Below are 27855 nucleotides of genomic sequence, written 5' to 3' on the forward strand. Positions count from 1 at the left end.
GTGGTAGTGGTTGGTAATTCTTTCCCTTTGCTCACCTTTAGTTAGTGTATCTTTATTTACACATAGTAGTTCTCACTATGATTCTGTTTTAGAACCAATTGATGTACTTTTCAAATGCTACTCGGTTATATTTCACTTTACTAAGAGCTATACATGTTTTAGTTTTTCCCTTTTCTCTGTCTGATCTCAATATATTTATGGTATCACCTTTTCACAAATCATTTTTCCTAAATAGAAAAACATGTCATGCTCATTATAAACAATTCTAATATAGAAATGTGTAAAGTAGTCAGGGCGCCTGGGTGCCTCAGTCAGTTAAGCCTCCGACTTCAGCTCAGGTCATGATCTCATGGTTTGTGAGTTCGAGCCCCGTGTTGGGCTCTCTGCTGACAGCTCAGAGCCTAGAGCCTGCTTTGGATTTTGCGTCTCCTTCTCTCTCTACTCCTCCCTTGCTCACTCTCTCTCTCTGTCTCAGAAATGAATAAACATTAAGAAAAGAAAAGAAAAGAAATGTGTAAAGTAGAAAATGAAACTTTCCCGTAGCGCCTCCCATTCTCCAAGATAACCATTGATGACCTTTTAGATTTTTGTATGCCATGTGCTAGATATATTTAAGAGTCACATGCATTTATTTGTTTGTTTGTTTTTGTAATGAAAATAAGATAATATAAATACCCCTACAACTTGTATATTTCACTTAATACTTTTATGTAGGACATATTTATCCACTCATGTATATCTATTTCTTTTTTTTTAACAGCTATAAAATATTTTATAGTGTGGTTATACTATGATTTAAGCAACTCTCGTATTGACATTCAGGGGTTTTTTGCCCATTTTTTACAATTGCAAAACATGCTGCAATGAACATTTTTTTCTATATATTTTTGTGTGCTTGTATAAGAATCCCTGCAGGATTAATTCTTAAACACATATTGCTAGGTTAAAGGGTATACACATTTAAATTTTAATAAGTGCAGTTACCTTGCCCTTTTACAAGGCCTACTTATACTTCCATCAGTATTATATAAGACGCTGTTACTAACACATGGCATTCTCAATCTTTCCAGTCTTTGCCAATCTGACAGGGGAAAGTAGTGCTAATTGTTGCTTAGTTTGCATTTCTCTATTCATTAGCTAGGTTGGATGTGTTATTTATATACTTTTTGGCCATTTATGTTTCTTCTGTAAGTTTGCTCTTTTTTTTTTATTGGACTGTTCATTATTTTCTCATTGGCTTGTACATGTTCTGGATCATCTTGACCATCTTATGATTTCTGGGGTTTAGGAGCCAAGTGAGAAGAAGGTACCTCTGGACATGTCATTGTTCCTCAAGCTCCAGAAGCGGGTCACAGAGCTGGAGCAGGAGAAGCAGGTGATGCAGGATGAGCTGGACCGCAAGGAGGAGCAGGTGCTCCGCAGCAAGGCAAAGGTGTGCAGTGCTCCTCCAGCCCAGGGCTAAGGGCAAATTGAGCTCTGAGCCTGGGACTTTATGTGCAAGTCTGCAATCTCTTCTTTAATGGAAACCCTGCCCAGAAGTACTTTATCTAAGCAGAATTTGGTTCATTTAGTGAGGGCTCAACTCTTCTCACTATTTTCTGTGGAGCAAGGAAATATTCTGGGTAAAAATGTGACAATTAAAATATAACTACTTATTTATAAAGTTTTTAACTTTACATTTTCCCTAGGAAGAAGAAAGACCACAAATTAGAGGCGCAGAACTGGAATATGAGTCACTCAAGGTAATGGGAAGTTACTGCTCAAGGCTTTGAATATCTTGTTTTGGCAAGTAATCTGCTCAGAGCTTCTGTTTTTCTTAGAGAATGTCCTTAAGGGCACCAGAAGTCCTAGCTTCAACCTTATTCAGGCCTTACTTCTAGCCTTGTGTTGTTTCTTTTTGTAGATTCTATTTTACATAAGCTAGAATTGAGTCCAAGCAGATCAGGAGCAGTAGCTGCCATTTGAGACTATGGATTCTAGCGTCAGACTGCGTGGGTTCAAATGCCAGATCTGCCACTATATGACTGTGTATAAGTGATGTATCTTTTCTGTGCCTCACTTTTCTCATCTATAAAATGGAGATAATGGTAATATTTATATTATAAGACTGTCTGAAGATTATGTGAAGTAATCCAGTAAACTGCTTAGGATAATGCCCAGCACATAGTAAGTACCCAGCGAATGTTGGTTGCTATCATTATTATCATCATTTTTAAATGCCTATACTTTATGTATTAGCTCTAATTCTTACAGTAATCTTAGAGCTAATATGTACTTTAGTATGCAAAGTATATATTATGTAAAGTACATATTAGCTCTAATTCTTAGAATAATACTGCAAGTGAGTATTTTAGTTCCCATTTTACAGATGAGAAAATTGAGGCTAAGAGATATAAATAACTTCCCTGAGATCACCCCACTAGAAACCAACAGGAACAGGATTTGAACATAGTTATCTTTGGCTCCAAATTCTGTACTCTAACCACCAAACCCCACTGAAACTACGTATTTGTAGAGGAAGATAACTAGGTATTAGTTTGCTAGGTATTACAGTAGAAACATATTCTGTTTTATTTTTTAGAAACTGTTGCGAGGAGGAAAATGAAGGTAAAGAATTGTCTTCTTAATGGTTAAAGGCAATGTCTATCTAGCAGGCACTGTGTGTCCCAGAGCAGTTGAATACAAGAAAAGGCTCTGATTAAGAAGGAACAGGAGTTCTTAAGATACAAAGCATCTTGGGTAACCCAAGAGTTGAGATTTAAAACAAACAAGAGCGTATTTCTTGATAAAGGATAGATTGTACTTGGAGAGCCTGGCTGACTTAGTCGGCGAAGCCTGTGACTCTTGATCTTAGGGTCATAAGTTCGAGCCCCACGGTGGGCATAGAGTTTACTTTAATTAATTAAAATTAATTAAATTAAATTAAAATCAGGGTAGGTTGTGCTTCACTCAGCTCCTTCCTTTGCTTTCCAGAATCAGAACCTTGTCAGCCCTGTGAACTTTGGGCTATCAGGCTATTAGCTATCAAAACACCCCTAGCTTTAAAATTTTTTCTAGGTTATTAATCAGGTTATTAGTCTTAAATTTCTTTTTCTCAGACATTTTCTGCCTATGTTTATTTTTTACTGTTTTCTCCTCTTGTGAACTATATTCTAGAATAGCTAGAAAACTATAGCAAGGTTTATGATTATAACCAAAGCTAAGAATTAGAAAAGCCACAAAATAGCGTAAGGAAACACATTATTTTAAAGCCTTTATGTGTATTTGAGAATTCCTAGGGTCTCCCTAAACTGTCATGAGGGTTTTTGCATTATTGTTTTTTTCAGTAATATTACTTCAATCTGGTCCTGATACGTTATTTCCTAACACTGTGATGTGGAACATAATTTACATTAGTAGGACCTGTCCTCTGTGGATTTGCAACTTCCTACAGCCCAGAACTGGTGGCTACTGCTTCCTTTTGAGGCTGCACATCTAGGTGTAGAGAATCCCTGCCCAGCCCACAGTTTCTTTAGCAGCCCTCCCCTTGAAGGCAGTTAGAATTCTTCCACTGACCTTTAATAAACACTTTACTGATAATACCTCGTATTTGCTTTACAGTTTGAAAAGTTTTTCCTACACTTTATCTTAGTCATTGTCACAACTTCTCAGATAAGGTATTTCCTTTTTAAAGGATGCTTAGAACATTTAAGAGATTTGCTATCAGGTGGGTAGAATCTGATCTTGAATACCAGACAGTAGGAAACTTTCTAAATACCCTAGGTTTGTAGCATCATTTGTTTGAAAATTAATTCCTACCAAAAAAATGTAGTATTTTAAAATACCCTGAGAAGTAGGTGATGGGCATTGAAGAGAGCATCTTTTGGGATGAGCACTGGGTATTGTATGGAAACCAATTTGACAATAAATTTCATATATAAAAAATAAATAATAAATAAGCAAACGTTAAAAAAATAAAATACCCTGAAGAACCCTTTTGCCCTTTCTAAATTATAAAATGAATAAATCTACTGTTCCTTCAGTAATAGCACTACTTGTGACAGTACTTATGTTTTCGAAGAGAAAAAAGGGTGGCAGCAAAGAGTCATCTCTATTATCCTGACTCTTTTGCCTTTTGTACCCTTTGTCTAAAGGACTAACTCACAATATGGGTCATATAAGACAAGGATCATATGGGATGGGATGGCACAGGCCCATGGAACGTAGGATTGTCATCTCCAGATCACACAAAAATGGACAAATAAAGACATTCTCTGTGGTATGTTAAAAATGGGGCCCAGATCATAAAGTTCCCAGGGATTAGCTTGGTATTTCTCAAAATGTGTCCCTGGGCCAGCAGCATCAACATCACCTGGTGACTTGTTGGAGGTGCATATTTGTGGATCTCACACCCCAGGGGTGTGAATCAGAAACCCCAAGGGTGAGGCCACACAATCTGTTCTTTAGGTGATTCTGATGCACTTTAAGGTTTGGGAAACACAGCATCAGACCTTAGTGTCCAAGTAAAGACATTCATATTTTCTCTTGTAGAAAGGAGCAATATGAATCTGATTACCAGGTGATGGGAGACTGGGGATAGGAAGGCTCATTCATTTTCACTTAAGAATAGATTACATCATGAAAGAAAGCATTATATATTCTATAGTAGAAAAAAAAGACTATAAATTGTTTTACTGTAACATGTTGACAGGTTTGGTATGGTGCTACAAACCCAAGGTAGCTGCTCTGGAAGAAACAATAAAATATTTTGTCTTTGACACCCAGAACTGTCTCATTTCCACTGTCGTAAGGCCTTCTGTGATGTGCTAAACAAGGCAGCATGGTGCTTTCAAATACCTGTCTGCTTTACTCTTTCCCAGCCAGTATCCTGAGACATTTGTATTTCAGTGTCAGAACGCTACTCTGGGCTGCCATTGCCATTGTTTGAGTGGCGTGTGCAGAGGGCAATGCTAACTGGTAGCATGGGGATGGCTGGTAGTATGTGAAAGTATGGAGGGGGTAAAGGATGAGTGTGGCCATCTGGATGGCGGAAGGAAGAGGTGACCCATCCCTTCCTCCCAACCTCCCAGGACTTCTGCCAGCAACTTCACAAGCCTGTCACACACATGTCAGTGAAGTTTGAAAAATATACTATTGTCATCAAAACACTGAATGGAATTTTGTTAGTTTAAATGATATGGTAATTTCTTTTATTAGAAGTTGAAAGTCTAAGATTTCAACGCTCTTTCCATTCTGCTTTACAAAGGAAATAAGAGGATGCTACTTAAGATTTCAGGGTTCTATTCATCTGAACCTTCTGTGAGCAGGAGCACTGCTGGCAACAGGGCCAGCCCAGGCCTCTGAAGGCTCTGTGGCACTCCCAGGTCAAAGCCCAGTGGCAGGAGCCCAGCCCTGTCTCTGGAACAGAGCCTGCCCACTTCCTGCAGGCACACTCCCACTGCAGCCCTGGGCTCCCACCAGCCTGTGTCCCGTGTCCCCAGTCCTCAGCTAACCCCACCAGGTCCCAATTCATTGGAAATAACCTGACCAGCTGCACCTTCATACCTGCCTTTATATTTACCTGCGAACAAAACCTGGGCTCTAAGAGGACTGGACTAAACTCACCCCTTGGGGCTCAGCAATCCCTCCAGGCCTGTGAACACTCCCTAGGCAGGCCTGGAATAAATGTGACTCTGGAATTTGGTTTGATGAAGCAAACTACCATTTACCTTGCTAAATCCCTTTTGATGTCAGCTTTCTTAATTTGAAGAACAGAGTTCCCAGTAGAGCCTGGGAAGCCATTCACTAGGGTAACTCTTACAGTCTTTTCCAGCACAATTCTACCATCTTGGGCGAAGAGAGAATTCCAGTGTAAAGTTGAAGATAACAGCAATGAACTATTCTTTGTCTCTTCATACAGCGCCAAGAGCTTGAATCAGAAAACAAAAAACTGAAAAATGAGCTAAATGAGTTACGCAAGGCACTTAGTGAGAAAAGTGCCCCAGAGGTGACCGCTCCAGGTGCACCAGCCTACCGTGTCCTCATGGAGCAGCTGACCTCTGTGAGTGAGGAGCTCGATGTCCGCAAGGAGGAAGTCCTCATCTTGAGATCTCAGCTGGTGAGCCAGAAGGAGGCTATCCAACCCAAGGTAAGCATGAGCAAGTGACCAAAGTGGATGTCTGGGAACAAGCCTCTTTCTTTCTATCCTTTTCCTCCAGTTTATAATGAAGCAAACACTCAGGAGCATTTTTAGTCTAATTAGCATTTAGTCTAAAGGATATTGTCATTTTTTTAAAAATCTAAATGTTGCTTTAAAACTGTTGAAAATGCCAATTAAAGTGAGCAAAAAATAAATGAAATCCCAAATGATCTTCCAAGTTTAATTTCTCATAAGCAAAGGGCTTTTAAAATTAATCTTGAAGTAGTAATCTGGCCATGATAAATGTTGATCAGAAGTAAAATTTGGAGTGCCTGGCTGGCTCAGTCAGAAGAGCATGTGACTCTTGGTTTCAGGTTCGTGAGTTTAAGCCCCATGCTAGGTGTACAGATTACTTAAGTGAATAAATAAGAAATAAGATTTTACTCTTTTTTTTAAGTACATAAATCCATAAATTGTCTTGCTGTAGGAAAGTACTAAATATGACTTTAAAATTACTTGTTGAAAATAGCCCTTTTAACTGGAAAGATAACATATAAAAGGCTTAGAAATGAGATCATTGAGTAGAAGTTCCATGGAGATGATTTCTGCTCACTTCAGGGAATTCTGTCTAATAGGGTGAGCTGTCCCAAACCGGGGGCTGGGCGGGGGGGGGGGGGGATGGGTGGTGGGTGAGAGGGGCTGCATGTAGTGATTCCACAGAAAGGACCCATGCCAGAGGGTATACATGGCCCTTCAAAGTCATTGCTGTGAAGCCTCAGGTAATTTGAGACCCAGTGCTGTCATGTGTTGGTGAAAGATGGGCCTTTTTGTCATTTGCCATCAGAGGGACTCTGGGTAATCATCTTAAAACCTAGCCTGTGTCCCTGCCCATGTTCATGCAGCAAACAAAATGTTACCAAGAATTAGACAATCAAGTAATCCAGCTGCATGACATACCATATGATAAATTAACTGGAAGATCTCAGAGTAATGGTAGTTCTGCATGGTGGTTAAAATACTGACTCTGGCACATAACATTTGGGTTTAAGAAAGGCAGATCGTACCTGAGAGATCAACACTGATCCAGAAAATATCAAATTCTGAAAACAAGATATTTGTGACTAAATAATTTGGGAGGGAAAAAACATCCCAGCCATAAATAGAGTTATATAAAGAAATGGGCTTTCTTATTTTACAACAAATCACAAACCATTCAGTCTGAAATGAGAAGATCCTGGCAGGGGAATCTTTCCTTTGACCTGGCCCTATATGTCTCACCTTCTCTGTGTCAGTTTGGTTCCCATGACTACCACTGTGGTTGGGCCTTGAGATACAAGCCTGTCTCTGCACACTAGCTGGAGCAGAGTCCAAAATCACAACTCCTCTCTCTAGTTCTTTGGTGACAAAGTGGTATTCTAACAAGAAACTTTACCTAAAGTTAAGGGAAAGGAAAAGAAAAATGAACCAAGGGACATGAAAACAACCTAGCTAACAGAGCACATAGTTCCGGTATCACACATCCTCACTTACCCAGCTCACAACTACTCTCTAGCCCCTAATGGGATGGCCCCGTCTCCAACTCTCAGGCCCCTGCTCTCCAATTCCCAGCCTACACATGGCAGCAGCTTCTTCTTTGTTTAGAAAAATGCCTGTGACACAGATAAAGACTTTTCAAACCCCTGGCTGTCGCACTCAGTTTCCAGTTGCAGAGACTCATTTCACAACTCCTTTGCAGGGCAGTAGTGAGTGACATCCAGTGAGCTAGGTGATAATCCAGTCCAGCCATGTCTAGTTTATCTGCTTCACCCCCAAGTATTCTGGGAGGCTTCACTTGGACAAATGACCTCCTATCAAAGCATTACCATAACTCTCACAGACCTAGGATAAGAATTTCACCCCTACACATTACCAGGAGGGTCATTTTCTCACATACTCACAAATGCCCTACAATTAGAAAAACCAAAACAACTCAAATAGGATTTCAAGCAGTTTTTCCTGAGAAGTGAGAACTATCACATATGTATATGCTAATGTCCACCTCATGCCAGTTCCATGAATACTAATTTATTTACAGAGTTGGTTTTAGGAGAGACAACTCATGGGTTTATTTTACAGTTAGCTTTGCTCTGTTATGATGGTGCTCATTGATGGGGTTTATTTATGGAACTAAGGGCTTATTGTTTTCTCCATTTGTTCTTTGTGCTTGCTGGCTTGTGATTTTCAGGATGACAAGGTAATTACAAAATTAAAAAAAAAATTAATAAATACCTTATTTAACCCTAAGTTTTATTTCCCCAATATATGCAATTGATGCTTCTGGCCACCAAGTCTGTTTTGATATTTACAAATTAATTTTCTATTTGACCCTTACGTGTGTGAGAAGTCAGTGGAAAAATGATGTAGTAGGCTCCAGTCTGGACAACAGAGAGGTCTCCGTGGCTTCTAATTCAGAGTTGGCTCTCTGACTCACTATAGTAGTTATGGTAGGCCATCCACAAGCATGGGGGCTTGGGATGGGAGTCCCGTAACTTGGAGCACACCTAAAAGCTCAGTGTGTCCTGCACTCTTGTCTCGAAGCTCTGGGTTTGTTGGCCAAGGGTGAGAGAGAGCCTCAGGAATGGAGTACAGTCTTCCTGGGAAGGGTAGGATTTTCCTACATGTTGCAACCATTTCTGAACTTCTGGTCACTGGCTTGAGGGGAGACAAACTTTGAGCAGTGAGTCAGGGATTTCCTAACACTTGTGGTCCAAGTCTGATCCCATGCCCCAACCACCACTTCTTAGCTAAGATGGACCAGCTGAGGGAAGGACTGGCTGCTTACTACCAGGAAAGCAGCCTATCAAGAAGTTTATCTTTCCTTTACATTAGTTAATAGGATCAAGTTACCTAATTTACTGAAAGTTCAAAACTACATCATATAGGTGTTCAGATATCAGAGAATACATGTGGCATCATTTAATATAGGGATTGGGTCTTTCAGAGTTGCTACTTAAATGTCAAAAATCTGAGTACAGCCCTTTGTAGAATAGAAAAATTTTCTTTCAGGGAAAGAGAAAAAAAGTTTTCTATGAAATATGTACTAAAATATTTAGAAATTATAGCTAAAGAAATGCTCTATGTGGTATTTATGGGAAAGATTTTTAAAATTCAGTAAAACATAAGCTCTTGTTAAAGCTCTTATCAGATTATATTTGGTCTTCTCTGCGGATGCATTTATAAACTTACAAAAAAGACACCATTAGGAGAAAAGTAGGATTTTTTGAAGTGTGTTTCTTAGCAAGATCTGGTCTTGAACTTAGAACTGGTCTCTAAGATCATGGTATTCGAAATGTATTCTATTAAGTCCACTTCATTGTGAGACCTTGCTTTAGAGCAAGCATTGACTAACAGATCAGACATATACTATTTAGACAAATAGGATGGTCCCCTGTGTTCTAAAGTGTATTATTCTCTAGAAGCCAAAGAACAATAGTTCTTAGTCTATTCTTGCCCTGATTTAGAGGAGACAGAGAGTAGCCAACTAGAAGCAAGATGTGGAAATTACATTGGTTGTCAGACAGATTAGACTAAAAAGGAAAAATAAAAAAGGAATTAAAAATGTTGGCAGAAAAGTGCTTTTTATACAAAATCATTAGTAATGCTGACCTGCTAGATATGTATTTCAAAAACTTATGTACCATACTATAATGTAACAGACGGAAAAAGAGTTAGTTGAATAACAGCAGATGGTAGATATTTACAGGGAGCTAAATCATTCCCATTTATATATATTTAAATATGTGAGAAAAAACTTCTAATTTTACTAAAGCATATCATCCACTTTTTTGTACTGAGCTTTTAATGGAAAGATGAGGTTTATGTCAAACTTTACGGTGTTTTACTGGGGCATTTATTTTATTATAACTAGATGGCAAGTAGTAGAAAGAATAGTTTTGATCTTTGTTCATTCAGTGTTGCTTGGTGTTTTTACCTAGTTATTGTTGTAATACTTTATGTATACTTGGAAATATATCTATATCTTTATATATTAAGTATACATATACTTAATATATATATACACACTTTGAAATATATATATTTGTGTTACTATATAGCATTAGAACAATTATCAGGCAAGGACACTAAAGAGCTATTTAATGAAATATATATATATATATGTGTGTGTGTGTGTGTGTGTGTGTATATATATACACACACACACATATATATATTTTTACACATCATGTAAAATACACACAGCCCATCAGTGATTTTATTTACAGGACACTGGTGCTCTAGAATCTCACCACCTTTGTAGTAGAGCAATAGGGATTTTCAAGAGAGGGACTGAAGGTGTCTCTTGCTCTTAGCTGCCTGTGCCAGACCCTCCTCTGTAGTTGCACGGGGCCAGGCCTGGCACTCTGGTGGGACCAGGAGCTCTGGAGGAACACATAAATCCTCTCTTCTGGAGGAGAGAGCAATGTTGTGTGTGGTCTAAAGCTTTCGAGTTGACTGTTAATGTGGAAATGTGTCATTTCCCCCTTCAGAATACAATGACAGATTCCTCAATACTTTTGGAAGATGTGCAAAAAATGAAAGATAAAGGTGAAATAGCACAAGCATACATTGGTTTGAAAGAAACAAACAGGTAAGCCCATTTTCTTTTTATTCATTTTGGTTTAATCATAGTCATGTGTATCTTTGTCTTTAAGCCAGTCTTTTGTACAGTAAGTCAAAGTGTTTATATAGACATCATCTGACCTTTATTAGACACCGTCAGACCTTCAGAGGGAATTCAAGGTTTCTAATAAATTCCTCATTAAAATCTCAGTTATAATATTGAGGTAGCATTATTGATGAGAGGGGTCAAGGGGAATGAATGTTCTTTACATCAAGGGATGATATTTCTGTATTATTTAGGTTCTTAGCCTTGAGAGGAAAACCAATTGCTCACTGTTGGACTGTCTTGGGTAGTCACTTTCATATTTTGTTCAGGATGGTTGGTTATTTGTAAAGGCTTATAGGGGCAACTTTAGCTTTCGGTAATTGAAATTCAGAGTGGAGAGAAGTGAGGAAGTATCTGGAATCATATCAGTGTTGGCCATATCATTCTACAAGAGTACTTGGATGGGACCCTGATATTTAAGACCAAGTATTTGTCACATTTCCTAAGGTGTTTTGAGAAAATCCTAACTCTGGTTTTATCTTATTTACCACAAACACAAGTGAAGTTATAGATGGCACTTAGCACCCAAGAGCTTTGGGTAGTCTGACTGAAGGTACAGGATTTGCACAGCCACTAAATGATGAAACTTTACTAAAGACTTCCCCTGTAGCTGAGATTATCACAGAGTGAAGTCTCATCTCTGCAATTCCTTCGGCCTTCCTACCACCCCACTTCCCAACAGAGACTCTTTGCCTTTGAACTCTGAACTTACAGGCTACATGCTTAAGAGAACATGTGATGATCACAGAGAAAGATGATTCTGGGGATTTGTGTTACAAGTGTGCAGTCTAAGTCTCCTGCTGTGTCGTATCAGGGCTAGTATACAGAAATACTTTACAGACTAAAGAATATTGCCATACAAAATTTAAGGTACTGTTCTTGTTTTATGGGTAAGAATGGAGAATGCTTAAAAAGTATTGGATTAAACTTAAATTTTAATTTATGATACAAAGTATAAGCATAACTTCTATGTAAGAATGTGTTAGTATAGAAAGAGCTATATTACACTGTCCACCCATCCACTCTGCTATTCAATCACCAGATATGTATTGCATGCCACTTTCATGTTAGGCCTTGTGTCACACACTGGGAATATAGCAGTAAGGAAGATAAATGTAGTTGTTGCTTTCACAGAGTTTGTAGGCTGTTGGGGAGACAGCCAAGACAATATGGACATCACTCCAATGACAGTCAAAGTTGTTGAAATGTTTTAAGTAGGAGAATGATATGATATTGGAATTTTAGAAAGCTAGCCCTGGCTTTTATGTTAGAGAACAGATTATAGTAGAAAGAGATTGAAGGCATAAAGACTAGTTAGGAAGCTATTACTGTAATTAAATGACTGATTACAGTGACTTTGATGTGATTGGTGGCAGTTGACATTGAAAGGGGACACTTTGAAAGATACATAAGATACATAAGATGAAGTCAGTAAATCTTGTGGCTTGGATGTGCGGGTGAGGGATAGGGAATTATGGAGGGTGGCTGTCAAGTGTCTGCTTGGATACTTGGTTGGATGTGGTGATGCCATTTCATGATCCTGGGTCTGTGGTGTGGGGAAGTTCAGGGTGGAGATGACCAGAAGATTTATAAGTAATGAATTTAAGGAGCTAGGAAGACATCTAAGGAGAGAAATCCATAGGCAGTTGAAAATATAGATCTGGAATAGGAGAGGTATATAGACTGAGATACAAATTTTGAAGTCATCAACATATAATAATATAATTGCGACCATGAAAATGGATAAACTCTCCAAGGGGAGATGGTAAACAGAAGAGCATTCTCTGGCCTGTGCTTTATGTACACATCATATAAAGAGAAGTCTAGTAGGAAGAGTAAAAACCTGGACTCTGGAGTGAGATAGCCCTGGGCTCTGCTACTTGCCAGCTGTGTAACCTCCACAGGTATCTTATTTCTAAGACTCAGTGTCTCCCTTTGCAGTGTGGCAAATGATACATGATGGGTTACTAGGTGAACTAAATGAAATCATACACGTGGAAGGATGTAGGACAGTGTCTGATGGCAAATACCCCAAAATATTATTTTTATACTCCAGGTAGAAAAAAACCTGTACTTGACTTTGTCATTATTATTTATTATTTATACATACTTTTATTAAAATGTGTCACATCTCTAAAAGAAAAGCAGTTTCTCCAGATCTTAACGTTAATTTTTGACACAAAATATCTTTTTAAAAATCGTGTCATAAAAGCTGAGAACTTTGGACATATACTTACTTATAAGTTACCCCTATAAGAATTTCTTAAGACAGTTTTAAAAACAAGAAAGCAGATTTTATTAAGTGAAAACCAGTTTCTACTTAGAAGACTTAAAGCTTCATTCATTTTGAAATGGATTGTGAAGATTGCCCCATGAAGACAGTAGCTGAAGTTTTTGTTCTATGTGTGTGTGATTGTCATGCTTGGTCTCTAATATAATATGTGACATATAAGATCACTCTGCTAGCTGAATAAAATGTTAAAAACAGAACCTCTTTCTCACCTTTTCATTCATTTCAGATTTTGCAGAAAAACTACTTCTCACTCCTTGATTGTATTTTGTTTTACTTTCTACCCATTGACATGTGATGTTACATGTTACCCATTTTTTAAAAAATTAACCAAAAATAATTTTTGTGATAATGTCTTAAAGTCATTTGTAATTAATAAAAAAAGTCTCATTGACTTAATTAAGTATTGGAATACCATGTGCTGCTTTTGTCCATCATCATCTCATGACCGTCCTGTATCCCTTTGTGTTTTGCATTGTTGTTCCTTTTGCATGGAAGATCACCTGCTATGGATTGCCATGAGTTGAATGAGGATGGAGAGCTGTGGCTGGTTTATGAAGGGTTAAAACAAGCCAACAGGTTATATTTGTCTCTTCAAAATGGAATGTTATTAATTTGTTGTTTCTCTTACTAACAGTGTCTTCCTGACTTTAACTTCTATGTTTCTTATACATTAATTGTCTTCCTGGGTAAATTTCAGCAAAACTTAGAACATTCAGCCAACACCTTCTTAAAAATCTTCTCCACTAAAGGATGCAATTAAAGCTGAAATGGACTGATAGTGAATATAGGAGTTGCGGGCCATAAGTGAAGGATCTTTCTTTCACACGCTAAAATTTGTGAATTTCCCAGTAGGAGTTGGGAAAAAAGACAAAACCTTTCAACTAGAGCCCAAATTACCGTGGGAGAGATTAATACCTATTACTTAGTGGTTTCTTGTTTGGAATAATGACTAATCTAAAGGACATAAGCACCTGTGGCATTGAGACTATGCGGTCTTCTATATTAGTACCATGCTGCCTAATAGCAGTGTTGAGTGCATAATTTGTCCTTCTATGTGATTCTTGTGAAATTCTGATATGTGAGACCACAAATCAGGGGCATCTCCTGCATTGCTGCAGTTCAAAATAATTACCTAAACTCAACACATTACATGTGTTTAGGGGAAAGCAAATAAAATTGAAACAACAGCAGCTTTCTAACATAGACATTCATCTGCTCTAGGGATATTTGTATTTTTAAAATCTCATAAAAATACCACGTTAGTAATTACATTTTTAAAATACTTAACTTCTTTTTCAAGGAGTTCCTGCTTATTCTGCTTTGTTTGTTCTAACCACAAGCCATCATTATTAACTTTGTGGTGTTATTCAGATTCTTTTGATATTTTATAATTACTAGATATTTTCAGTCTGTTGTTAACAATTTGCTTGCAATGGCATCACTAACTTTTGCCCAGCAGCTGATAACAAAGGGGATTAGGATAAAAGGACGTTATTTCTTTCTTTGTGTTAGTTAATTTGTAACCATAACTTGGTTCTGTGTTTGGAAAAGGGGTGGATGTAGGAGTGGGGGTGCATGGTAAATGGGGGGTGCTGATATTCTCACCACCAACACCCTGGTCTACTTACAGGCACAGCTGACTTGCATGCTTGCTCAGAGAAGCAGTAACCACTTTGTTCATCCTATTAACATCTCTGTTCTAAAACCATGTCTTGTTAGGATTCTGTTATTGATATGGAAGTTTATGGGGGAGAGAGAAGATGACAAATTTAAAATGTATGTATATGAAGTTTTAGAACGATCTGCATTTGGGAAAATCTGTATATATTTCAGAGTCACACTCGAGCCTTTCTGTCCTTCAGAGATAAGAGTAGAAAGTAGAAATGGGACCCGGGGCACACTCTCTGCCTGAAATTAGTAACACTGAAATTCTTTTTTTTTTTTAATTTTTTTTTTCAACGTTTATTTATTTTTGGGACAGAGAGAGACAGAGCATGAACGGGGGAGGGGCAGAGAGAGAGGGAGACACAGAATCGGAAACAGGCTCCAGGCTCTGAGCCATCAGCCCAGAGCCTGACGCGGGGCTCGAACTCACGGACCGCGAGATCGTGACCTGGCTGAAGTCGGACGCTTAACCAACTGCGCCACCCAGGCGCCCCTAGTAACACTGAAATTCTTAAAGGCATATTTAATTAGATTGGAAGTTTGTAATCTTGCCCTCTGCAGTGTAGAGTTACTCTGTGACAAAGGTATTGTCTTTGCCAACTCAAATGCTAGTTTGTAAATGTTGTAAACCAGATTAAAGCTGTGTCTTTTAAATTGATTATTTTAGTCATCATTTCTTATAAACTTTTCAAAAGAGCTTAAACTTTTCTATTTGCTAGAGCCTTTGAAGATGATATATTTGTAGCAGGGTCCACAATTCAGAAAGACACAAATATGAGAGCGCTTGTTTCCGTTGCTGGCCCTTGTTTGAGCTTCTTGACTTTAATGAAATCAGAAGTTACACAAACTCTTCCTGCCCTTGCAAGTGAGCACAAAGTGTCACACCCACCGAGCAGAGACTCAGGTGTCCTCTCCCTTTTCAACCTGTGTGGCTTCTCCTCAGGCTCCTGGAATCCCAGCTCCAGTCACAGAAGAGGAGCCACGAGAATGAGGCTGAAGCCCTGCGTGGAGAGATTCAGAGCCTGAAGGAGGAGAACAACCGGCAGCAGCAGCTGCTGGCCCAGAACCTGCAGCTGCCCCCGGAGGCCCGCATCGAGGCCAGCCTGCAACACGAGATCACCAGGTTGACCAACGAAAATTTGGTAAGGAGAGGCGCCCAGGTCCGTGCATTCCTTAGTAGGCAGTGCCTGGCCCTCCAGCACGGTCCTAGTTTCTTTTTGATCAAACACATCCTTTTTGACTGGGAGAGACTCACTGCCTCACACATGATGCCCTCTTTCTCTAGCAGAGATGGAGTAAGGAAAATGTGATTGTGTTGGTAGAAATGAAAAAGGCACGTGCACAGGTTGTGTTTCTGACAGAAGGCTCTGGCGTGTCTGAGCATTCTTAGACCTAGCTTGGAGGGTCTGGGAGATAGCCCCTGACTGTGTGCTGGGCTTTTGCTATCCTTGAGAATTCAGGTGACCTGCTTTCTCCACTTCAGCTTCAGACCCTGCCATTATAAGGAGGTTGTTATGTGGTTGTCACAGTAGAGACCAGGAACAAGCTCTTTTGACCTTTGGTCCCTAGGCAGCCACGAAGGCCATTCCTGCCTCCATCTCTAGCAGACATGTGGGGTTGGAGTGACGGTCAGGAAAGGTGGTTGGCAGAACGAAGCAGGGGCTTTTGGTGGACATTGGATAGCGTCAGCATACCTGACCCCAGGTCAGGGTGCAGGGACATCAGGATTCAAGTTTGTACATTTTTTATTCTAACAGAAGTGCAATGAATATTTTTTTTTTCTCTTGCCAGATTCTGAATGCTGGCACAGAGTCCAAGTTATTTCTTATTCCTTTTTTTTCCTCTTTCTTTCTTTTACAGGAAATATTTTCTAAAATATTTCTGTCACAAAATAACTTATTACAGATTTTTTAAACCTACTTAAGTTTAATAAATATATTTATTAAATTAAAAGTCATTGAAAAGTTATAGCTCCACATTTCTACATAAAATCTATATTGTCGTGTCAGCCTAGTTTTGAGAAAAGCTATTAAGAATTGGTAGTGACCGGTCTTTTTTGTTGTTGTTCAGGGTTTAATGACCTTTAATAAAAATAGTTTGGATTTTCTCTGCAGATTTAACAGTCTGAATTACCACTCCGAAACTCCATTAGTGATCATTTATGTTACAAATAGTTTTCTAGTGTCATCTATTCACCCACCTTTTATTAAATTAGACACAAAACCTAAAAGTATTCTTCTCACTGTCTGTCCCTCTGAGGATAGCTTGCTGCATGAGGCTCTGTTGTGGGAATGGGAGAGGCAAGTGACAGCAGGTGTTGGACTCTTTCCAGAGTGACTGAAATATTACTAATTCGTGGGAGAAAGTATTCTGAATCATGGAATATTTTTAAAATGTCATTTTATTACTCTCAAGTGTATTGTTGCTTAAATTGAACTAACAGTGCTTGAATGCTTAAGTATTGATAAATATGCTAAATTATAATGATTCATCAGTGTATAAATTCTGTGCTTATGAATGATTATCTTAAAATACAAGGTGAAACCGTGAAATCAAGATGCTTCTGGATGGCACGTTCCCAGAGTCTTTTTTTTTTTTTTTTTTTTTTTTTTACTAAGTTGATTCACCATTTCTTTTGCAAGCTTGTCTGCAGGATGAATTTTCTTGGCAGTTTTTCATAGCTAATAGAAAAGTAAATCAAGCTTTCAAATTCTAAGGGGAAGAGACTAGTTAATGAGTTTCTCTGAGTTTTAGAAAAGCCTCCTCAAGTCAGCTGCTTCTCATACCTCACTCTGGAGAATGGTTTCAAACTTAAGTGTAGGGAATAATGCACTTTTCAAAACCATTATACAGTTTGTCATTCGTAATTGTGCATTTCTTTAGGAAACACTTGAGCAGAATAGTAAAGCAGCAGTGAGATCTAGGCTTAGTGTTCTTAGAAACCCTACCCTGTGTAACCCTCTTACCCACCTGCCTCCCAACACGAACACAAAGATGGCCTTTCTCCCTCCTCTTGGAAGCATACTCCACAGACCTTCCCCATGCTACCTTTCAGGGAAGGAGGGCACGCAGCTTCTCACCAGCCTTTACAACTTCAGACAAGAGTGCCACCTTGCCGTGATTCTCGCTTTCACTTCATTTGCCTTCTTGCCCTTGTCACTACTGCTGACAGCGGAAAAAAAAAAATAGAGCAACTTGTGAGCAGATCTGAGGAGTGAAATAACAGCTTTGTCTGAGGAATAATCACCACTGCTCTATTTACCTGCTAAATGATGATGCCTGAGCTGTGTCCTCTGAGCACGTGAAATGATGTTGCCTGTGTCCTCTGAGCATGTGAAAATATATGTGTATGTGTATGTTTATATATATATATATATATATATATATATATATATATATGCATATATATATAATTAGAATCATCTATACTGGAAAGATCAGAAGGCAATGGCAGAGCCTTTCAAGAATATATACTTTAATTATTTGGGTTTTAAAAATATTTTTAAATTGATTTTGCTGAGAAGTTGAATTCCCCTCAAAGACACAGAGAAAAACAAATATCCATTGTGCCTGTTTTTTCAGTATTTTGAGGAATTATATGCAGATGACCCTAAGAAGTATCAATCATATCGGATTTCACTTTACAAGCGGATGATTGTATGTAAATTCGGAGTGCATTTCTGTTGTCTCCTTTGCTACTTGTAGCCTCTATTATTGAACAGCACACTGCTGCCCGCCCCTCCTCAGGAATCTCTTCAAAAACCTTCACGAAACCTGTTTCTTCCCACAGCTGTCTCGTAGCCAGTGGTGTCACCTCTATCAGTGTCTTGCGTCCATTGTCACGTTGGATTTGTTATTAACACTAGGCTTACAGTGTGATGGAAGCAAAATGTTTTTTGAAAGATAAAGTACAATCCAAGAAACACAAATGAACACTTTGAAATGTTAGCACCTGTTCCCTTTGACTCACTGGTCTACTATCTAAATCTGTGCTGTCTTAAACTGCAAAGGGAATGAGTATTTGTGTTTGTAAATACTTTTCTTCACCATAACCTGAATAATAACCATGGATATCACTGATTGACTTCTCCCCTAAGCTTCAAGTCTGCTGTTACCCATTTTCTTCTTACTTATTGATCTCTTAACTATGCCTGTGGTCTGAGAATTCTGGATTAATTAGCCAGTCATCACAGACTTTTTACCCCTTCCCCTTGAATGCACTGTGTTTCTTTTCTTTTCTTTTTTTGGGGGGCATGAAGCATTAGGAATTGCTCCCGTTTTTCTCTATAAGAAAAATTATATCACCTGTGAAATTTTACGTGTATGTTATGCCACATGCCACTCTTTATTCTTTCTCTGTGGCTATTTTTTCATCTTACCTTTTAATTCCCCAAACTTCTAAGTTATAGGACTAATTTTAGCATCTCCAAAGGGTGGGTCTCATAGAGACAGTGCTTCTCACACACAGGTGTCAAAAGCCCCAGCCTAAGTTCAACCATCCTTAAAACTTCCCACAGAACTTTTTGAGCATTCATCAAAATTTATTTTGCCTCTTCCCCCTTGAAAGAAAGCATTCCACTGGAAAAGCAGTACATTTTTTGAGCATTTAATTGTTTTACCTACATGGAGTCTACTGGAAAAGACTCCCCAGGGAGCCTGCTCTCCATCACGCTGTAAAGGATCTTATGGCAGTGTGTATTTTAACATTTGGCTTTTCTGGTAGCTGTATTTCCCATGCCTGCCAGTTTTAGCCAGGTGGTGGCTCCACCAGCGAGCTTTTCTGGAGCTTTTATGTAAAACTAACAGTGCTATTCCTGTGATTTTGTGTCTGCTTTCCTTCTCTGCCTTTTCGAAGGCCCATTTTGATCTTTCTGTTATATTTCTCATTTTAATCTTTAGGATTTGATGGAGCAACTTGAAAAACAAGACAAGACTGTTCGAAAACTGAAAAAACAACTGAAAGTATTTGCCAAAAAAATTGGTGAACTAGAAGGTATTTAAACATGATTTTATAACAGTTGCCAAATCTTGATTTTATATTTGTTATACTAGTGGTCTAACAGGTTTGCATGCAGTTATTAAGGATGGTATTAGACCAGCAAACTTGGCCTCTGTGGAGTGGAAATTTCCATTGCTAGGTAGGGAAAAATGTTCTTTTCATGGTAGTAGTAATTTGTGAAGAGAGAGAATTCATTCAACAAGCATCTAATGACTGTATTCTTTGTGCCAGACACTGTGCTTGGCAGTATAACATAGAGGTTAAGCGCATGGATTCTATAGCCAAGCTTCTTGGCTTCAACTCCCAGCTCTTTTATTAGTCCTCTGATGTCGGGCAAGTTATTGAACCTCTCTATGTCTCAGTTTCCCCACTTGTTACATGGGAATTATCATGGCATCTATCTGACAGTTTGTGAAGATGAAATAATTAATGTGTATAATGTATTTAGTGTATTTCCTGACACAGAGTAAATGCTATATACAACTTCATTATTATTTTTACTGTTACTTCTAGTATTAGGGAAACTAAGATGAGTAAAATTAAGTCTGCATCTTCAAAGAATCTAATAGAGAAAATAAGACAAGTAAATAAGGAAAAATGAATTATGATTATAAAGAAATAAAATTTCTTTAAGCGTTTCATGGTTTGTATATGATGATGGGAAAACACCTTGAAAAAATGATCAAATATCAGTTGTTATTATATACAAATGAATCTTGTCTTTTGGATCAGTATGCTTGTTCCTTCCCTAGGTATGTATCTAGGTGCCAGGGATATAGCAGTAAATGGAGGTAAAGCCAGGTTCTAAGTATATTCTAACAATGTTCTCGTTGTTCAAGAGATTTAGAGACCCTCTTTGGAATTGCCTTCAAACCTATGCGATTTTGACCAGAAATGATACTGTGCAGTCTGACTACCCATCTGTTCTCTCGGTGTCACTCTGCATAGTGTTTGCTTGGCTCAAAGGATGAAGAGTCTCCAACACTGGGAATGCTCAGAAGAGTCTACCATGTTAACTCTGTGTGGTTTTCCTTCTTTCAGCATTCCAGGTCTGTCCTGACTGTCCTTTCTGTTTCATCTTCCATCTTCTCTTGCTCAAGTCCTGCTCATCCTTTGAGACCAGAGTCATATGTCACATCCCCAAGCGCAGCCTCTCCTGATCATGCAGGCAGGCTTTATGGCTCTGCCCTCTGTGTACCACGATGGCTCACATTTTTTGTGGTTTTCACAGTCATACTTTTAGCAGTTTTTCTGTTTGAATCACTGGCTTCCTCAATGGCCATGAGCTTCCTGAGCATAGGGACCACTTCTTATTTCTCCTTGTTTTCACAGCATTGAGCATAGTGTCTGACCTACGATAATCATTCCTTCAGTGTTTGTTGAACAAATAAATAAGTTCCAGAAATATTTAGAATGGCAACATAGGTGTTCACTTTGAAGAGGATAATACTCTTTGGGTATACGAATGTTGAAATATTTATTTAGAAACCATATAGATTACTTTGCAGTCATAATTTATTTATAATCATGTAGCATTACATGATTCATATGTTACATTAAAACTTTGAGCCTCCAAATCACACACACACGTGGACTGTAATGTCTGTCGACAGAACTTTAAAAAATCTTTATTTGGAAAACCTTTCTGCACTTAATTCTGCTTTAATTATATCATGAGATGATAATTAGCAGAGTGCCTGAAAGAACTGATTTTAAGGGTATTAACTAGCTGATTAGTTTTTTCAACTTCTAATGATTCCTTTGCAATACATTAGTAAAATTTCATAAATAACAAAGCCACTTATTATTTTAAGTTTTTACTCAGCTTTTTTTGTTATGTATACTTTAAATTGAGATAGGTTAGAATACCTCAAGAAGTCAGAAATTTTAAGCCATTATCAATCAGAAATCAATCTCATCAATGAAACTATCTTGCCAGCTATGTTCTCAAACCTATAAGTAGCATTTGAGAAACACTTCATAGATTAAACAAAGACATCATTTCTTCAGAAAAGTTATATTTCGAGTTAAATGATATGTATCTAAAGAATAAAACAAAATAGATGTGTGTGACTTGGACACGTGCTGAGTGCAGTGTCCCTCCCCCCCTCCCCAAATTAGAAAATAAAGGTAGCAAGCTCTTCTAATACTTTTCATATCTCCTAATCTCCCATTATACAGAAAATACAGGCAACTTTCTACAACAAAGCATCTTTTAAAAACTAAAAGTTTTCTTATATTTTTCTCTAAATATAATATACTTACATTCTTCTGGTTTAAAATAGCAAGACTCTTGCCTCCTCCTATGGGCTACCCTTAATTAAGGAGACTTTTTTAGAAGCCAGTGTGGCTTTTTTTTTAAAACGCCAACATATATAATTTGATATAGCTAAATTGAGAGTGTTTCAAAATTTGATGTGCTTTGTGCTGTATTTTAATCCAGTAGTGGGTGTTCCATCTCAATTTTCATGGAGTCAGGGAATTTATACCTAAAAGAATTCTGGAAATCAGTTAATTATTTCATGGGAGTAAAAAACGGAGGTCCAGAAACTGTAAGTGACTGCCAAGGTCTCGGCAGTTAGTAGCCAAACTGAAACTAGAACCCAAGCTTTCCAGGAACACTTAACTCTCCCTTTGTGTCATATTTTCCAACACAACCTCTCTTCTTGTAGGAATTTATTTGACTGTCTCTATTAAGCCTGAAATCAAGATATTTCTGGTACCAAAGTGAGGAAAATTTAACTTTTAAAAAATTATGCAATTTCCTTTCCTTTTCCAGGACAAAAAGGTTCAGGAATATTTTTTCCCTCAAGTATAACGAATCTAGAAAATGGAAAATAGAGATCGCTTCAGGTCTTTCTAGAAGAAAGTCTGTATTAGATGAAACATTGGACCAAACAACCCTAAGATCTTTTGAGTCTTTGAAAACTGGGATGTGGTCCTGGCTTTATTCTTTGTGGCCTTATATTTTCCTGATGCTAGATAAAGCTTGACATTTTATTTTAATTAGAAGATAGCTTGCTAAATAAATCAAGTTTGTGTTGAGCTTACATCTATATTTTATCTATGCATTTTTATAAAGACTCAAATCTCTGAGGAGAATTCAAAGGCAGAGAGAAACTTTTAATGAAAATATGGCAAATTTTGTCTCTGACATTTTTGTACAGAACCAAAAATATCTTGGTTAGAGGTTTTGCAAAAGGAAAGTGAAGCTTTCTTTTAAAACATGAAATCTAATAAAAATATTTACTGTATTTCATAAATTCTGAGATATACAAACTTTTACATTTTAACATCTCAAATTTGGTTGCGTCTTTCAAAAATTGTTGATGGGTTGTAGTTTAATTGGCAGTGTTTTTCCTTCTTCAGTGTTATATAAAATAATGGTATATCTCATCATCAATGGATGAAATCAGTAGGTTTAAAACATTCTTTTTGGATGACATAGGGTCCAAATATGTACCTTTATTGATAAACATATAATATATTGAATCTGTTTCCTCTGTTTCCTCTCTCAGAATTGTTTCTATGCCTCAAAGCATCTAGTAACACAGATGGCAGGGGTTTTACTCTTTTGTACCTTACATGCAGCATATGTATAAGCTGTGAAGCCCGCTGTGTGCTGATCCTGAGTTCTTCATGGTGTTGTGTTTAAACTGACTCCAGAAATAATTTGTGTAAAACTAAATAGCTTGAATCTCCTGTCTCCTGCATAGAGACATACAGTTTACCATGCATATGAAACACTAGATATCCCAGTCCTGACTTGTCCAATCACGATATGATCACTCTTTAGATATCATAGTGGTGATGGACGGTGGTGATTGTCAGCGCTGGTAATCCCGGTGTGTGATGCTGCAGCATGAGGTGGACGGAGTGTCACTAGTCTGGCTCCCTGCCACTTAAGCCAGAACACTGGCAGGTACTGGTGTTCTCTGTGATAACCTTGTCCTATGGAGCTGGCTTCCCAGAACTAACATAGGAAGTTGCCCAGGGTGACAGGGGAAGCTCTATTGATACCTTGTAGAATCAGCAACATTAAATTTTCTAATGCTTCTGAGCTGCATTTTGTTTGTTTGACACCAGGTTCAACTCAATCTATGCCTAAAGAGATTTCTTAACTGCCCCCTCCCTATAGATAAAAGAAGAAAAACCTGCTTATTAGCACATACTTCCACAAACACCACCATGACTCTGTGTTTCCTTTTCTTCCCTTGCATTTCTCATTTAATTCTCAATTTTGAGATGAAATTGAAGACTTTTTTTTTTTTTTAATCCTTAGCATAATCCTTCTCTAGCACCTGCCATTAACAATAGTGACCATTTTTAACATCTAAAAGGGTTGTTAACCAGTGGTTATACTTTAAATGGTTACAACTTAAGACGTTTAGCACTTGATTACAAACAAGCAAGCAAAAACCAGAATAATATTTAGGAAATCATATTAAATAGAAGTGTTTTATCTGCTCATGATTTCTTTGGGGATGAGGGGTAGTAGGAAAAAGTTAGTGCTTTGCCTTATAAGGCCTTTGTGAAAAATTATACATTTCACATCAACTAGTGTGAACAAACACTATTCTGACATTTATCTTGATGTGGTTTGAACTGATTGCAATTATGCAGTGAAAGTAAGTGTTCTTTTTCTTTGATGACTGGATTCATAGAGCTAAATGTGACAGGGAATCTTTAATACTCTTGCTGCTTCTTCCTAGAATATTATATTTTTTCTTCTGTGATTAAAGCTTAAGTATATTTAACCATTATGATGGTACTGATTAATTAACCAAGATGTTAAACCACTTACTTCAGGGACATTTAATCTTACTACAAAGTAAATTTTATTACCAAAAAAAAAAAAAAAAATGTTTTTAAATCAAGTAAGGTTCTTTGATATTGATAGTAGCCTAACAAGTGGATGTTAGGGTGACATCACCATATAATTTTGCCAACTGTCCACTCAATTTTAGCAGAAAAAGGTATTTAAAGAGGGAACAAGTAAGTGGCAAATATGACAAGCTTCTGTTGTTATAGAGTTCTTTTAAAATTATTGGGCTATGGAACCCTCTTATCTTTTCTACCTGGAAAATATTTTCTTCTCCTTTTTGTTTCTCATGAAGTGGGCCAAATGGAGAACATATCCCCAGGACAGATCATTGATGAACCCATCCGTCCGGTCAATATTCCTAGGAAAGAAAAGGATTTCCAAGGAATGCTGGAATACAAGAAGGAGGATGAGCAAAAGCTTGTTAAGAACCTGATTCTGGGCAAGTATTTTCTGCATGGGATAAAAGGTCTTTCTGGTACATGCGTCGGCAGTGGGAAAGACTAGTCACTAATGTTTGAAGTATTCAACGCTGGTTTCTTTAGTCATCACTGCATACTGTGCGTGATCCTGCTGCAGTAGCATCCTGACCACGTCATGCTGCAGTCAACCTGCAGGGAGACTGGTCTAGAATCCACCTATCAGGATCCTTTGAGGCCCGGGCTTCTCAGCTCTGGCTGAAGATTAGATTATCTGGGGAAGCTTTTGAGAAGTATTAACGTACAGTCCCCACCACAGACTAATTACATCAAAATCTCTAGAGGGAAGAGCCTGACCATGTCTGGTATATGTTTTTCAATCTTTCAAAGGATTCTGAAGTGTAAGCCGCAGTTGAACACCCACTGGTCTCAGCCACTGAACTTCCTGAATCTCATTTTTTCCTTGCTTCCTTTGACAACTAAATATGTCAAGAACAACAGTTTGGTAAAAGAGAAGAGACAAAAGAATTAGGGAAAAGATCCCAGCAATGGAAGGAGAGGACTGCACAAATGAAATGGACATGAAGGAAGCATTTCAGAGCAGCATAGGGTTAAGATTGTGTGTAAGGCCCCTGGCTCTGCAAGAAGACTCTTTAGGGGGCAGTGGGAAGTGAGTAGGGAGTGCACACAGCCTGAAAGTTGTGAACTGAAAAAGGGAAAAAACCTCTCTTCTCAGCTTTTGCATAGCATTCCTCCCCGCAAGTGTGGGGTGACAGTAATGTGATTGGCAATTATACTTGATTTAATGTTCCCAGGGTTCATGGCATGAGTGCTATCTATAGGTGCAGAGGCACTTAAGTTTCAGCATGATCTTTATTTAGCAAAAATGTTAAGAAGCCACTGGTTTTTAAGCATAGAGTTAACAAAGATTCATCAGTTCAATAACATTTAGTGAGCTCCTACCACATGCTAAGTATTTTCTAGGTACTGGATACTGAACGAAAATAAAGTCCCTATTCTCATAGATCTTACATTGGGGGATGGTGGGGAACAGAGAAAAAAATAGACATATAATGGGGAAAAGGATAAAGAGTAAAGGCAAATGTATTAGTTTATATAAGACTGTCCAGAAAGTTGTCTTCAATAAGGTAATCTTTGAACAGAGATCAAAGGAGGTAAGGAGGCAAATCATCCTGATATCTGAGGAAAGAACATTCCAGGCAGAAAATAGTAAGTGCATAGTCCCTGGAGTGGTAGCATGCCTGGCATATTCAACCAACAACAAGGAGATTCATTGTGAGCTGGGGAAGGGAACAGGGCCAGATCACACTGACCATAGTGAAGATTTTTTATTTTATAAATGGATGAGAAGTAACTTAGAAGATTTTCAGGACAAGAGTGACAGGATCTGACCTACATCTTTGTATAGAGTCACTCTGGTTGTTGTGTGAAAAATGTACTATTAGGGAGCAGCGGATGAATCAGGGAAACTAGTCTGGAAGCCATCACTACAGTCCAGGAGAATAGCATAGTCTATTCTAGGATGGCCAGTAGAGTAAGTAATTGGATTCTGAATGGGTTTTCTAGGTAGAGCCAATAGGACTTGTTACTGGATTAGATGTGTGGTGTGAGAAAACAGTGAGTCAAAGATGCTGACTAAGCTCATAATTTGAGAAACCAGAAGTCTGGAACTGCCATTTAACTGAGAAGGGGGCAGCTCCTGGGAGAGCAGGTTCCAAAGGGATCTAGTGGCTTGGTTTGGAATGGACTCAGTTCGATGTGCCTGAGCAGAGGTGTTAAGAAGGCAGTTGATACATGAAATTGGAATTCAAGGGAAAAGTCGGGGCAAGAGATACAAACTTGGGAGTTGTCATTATATAGACAACTAAGATTCATATGTCCCAACTAAGACTCCAAATTTCTCTACTTAATGAGCTATTAAAATGCTTCTTTTTTTAGTGTGACCTCTTAGCCCTGAATGATTGAATTCTTTCACAAGAACCGTGCTTTTGTATCTTACAAAACATTCCTCATGAAGACTTTCAGTGTTATATAAGATTATTTTTCCTCATTTCCTTTCAGAACTGAAGCCACGTGGTGTGGCAGTCAATTTGATTCCAGGGTTACCAGCGTATATCCTGTTTATGTGTGTTCGACATGCTGACTACCTGAATGATGATCAGAAAGTAAGGTCATTGCTAACATCAACAATTAACAGCATCAAAAAAGTATTAAAGGTCAGTTCATGTTCAACAAAATTCTCGTAATTAATCTTAATGATGACAGAATCTGCCCCAAGTTACTTTTCCTTCCTTAAGCTGGAGCTAAGTTGCCAGATATGACACTTTGCAATCTTCACTGATAACTTCCACTATAGGAAGCATTCTTTCTTGCAACACGTCTGTATGCCTTCTTTTACACAGGGCTCAGGTTGAACAGTAATCAAAATTAATTTGATATAATTGTACCTAAGTGCAGAGTAAATTAAGTTTCTCCATAAATGGAAATAGTCTGCTTTGAGGTCTTAAAAGTAAATTAAAAATACTTAGTGTGATCCATATATCTAGGAAGTATGTTGCTCTAGTTAGAAAGGTATTAAATGAGTTCAATACCATATGTTTCATTCATATAAAAAGATGTCTGATAAAACATTATAATTTTTCTTCCAACTTTTCTTCCTCTTATTCTCCAACTCACCCCATAATTTTCCTTGTTACCTGAAATGCCTGGTTCCATGTGAGAAGCAACACATAGATACTAACAGAGAGGAAAGATTTGGAAATGGCAGCAGAATTATGTAATAGAGTAGAAAGCCCTACATAACTCAGTAGTCA

At 38.0% G+C, this 27855-nt stretch overlaps 1 protein-coding gene across 13 annotated transcripts in view; it reads left to right on the plus strand.

Annotated features, from left to right (window-relative positions):
* MYO5A (myosin VA) overlaps nt 1–27855 on the plus strand; it is a 196014-nt gene that overhangs the window by 153267 nt on the left and 14892 nt on the right. For 2 of the 13 annotated variants that reach the window (XM_045449708.1, XM_045449707.1), the window contains exons 26-36: nt 1289–1432; nt 1689–1742; nt 5900–6127; nt 8343–8351; nt 10645–10745; nt 13612–13692; nt 15725–15923; nt 18364–18438; nt 19681–19774; nt 24898–25044; nt 27104–27258. In XM_045449708.1, coding sequence (XP_045305664.1) covers nt 1289–1432; nt 1689–1742; nt 5900–6127; nt 8343–8351; nt 10645–10745; nt 13612–13692; nt 15725–15923; nt 18364–18438; nt 19681–19774; nt 24898–25044; nt 27104–27258 — 1287 coding nt within the window. The remainder of the gene's footprint in view (nt 1–1288; nt 1433–1688; nt 1743–5899; nt 6128–8342; nt 8352–10644; nt 10746–13611; nt 13693–15724; nt 15924–18363; nt 18439–19680; nt 19775–24897; nt 25045–27103; nt 27259–27855) is intronic. The other 11 variants (XM_045449710.1, XM_045449709.1, XM_045449716.1 and 8 more) reach the window with 7 other exon arrangements.

The sequence above is a fragment of the Leopardus geoffroyi genome, chromosome B3, assembly GCF_018350155.1.
Source record: "Leopardus geoffroyi isolate Oge1 chromosome B3, O.geoffroyi_Oge1_pat1.0, whole genome shotgun sequence".
NCBI classification, from domain to species: Eukaryota; Metazoa; Chordata; class Mammalia; order Carnivora; family Felidae; genus Leopardus; species Leopardus geoffroyi.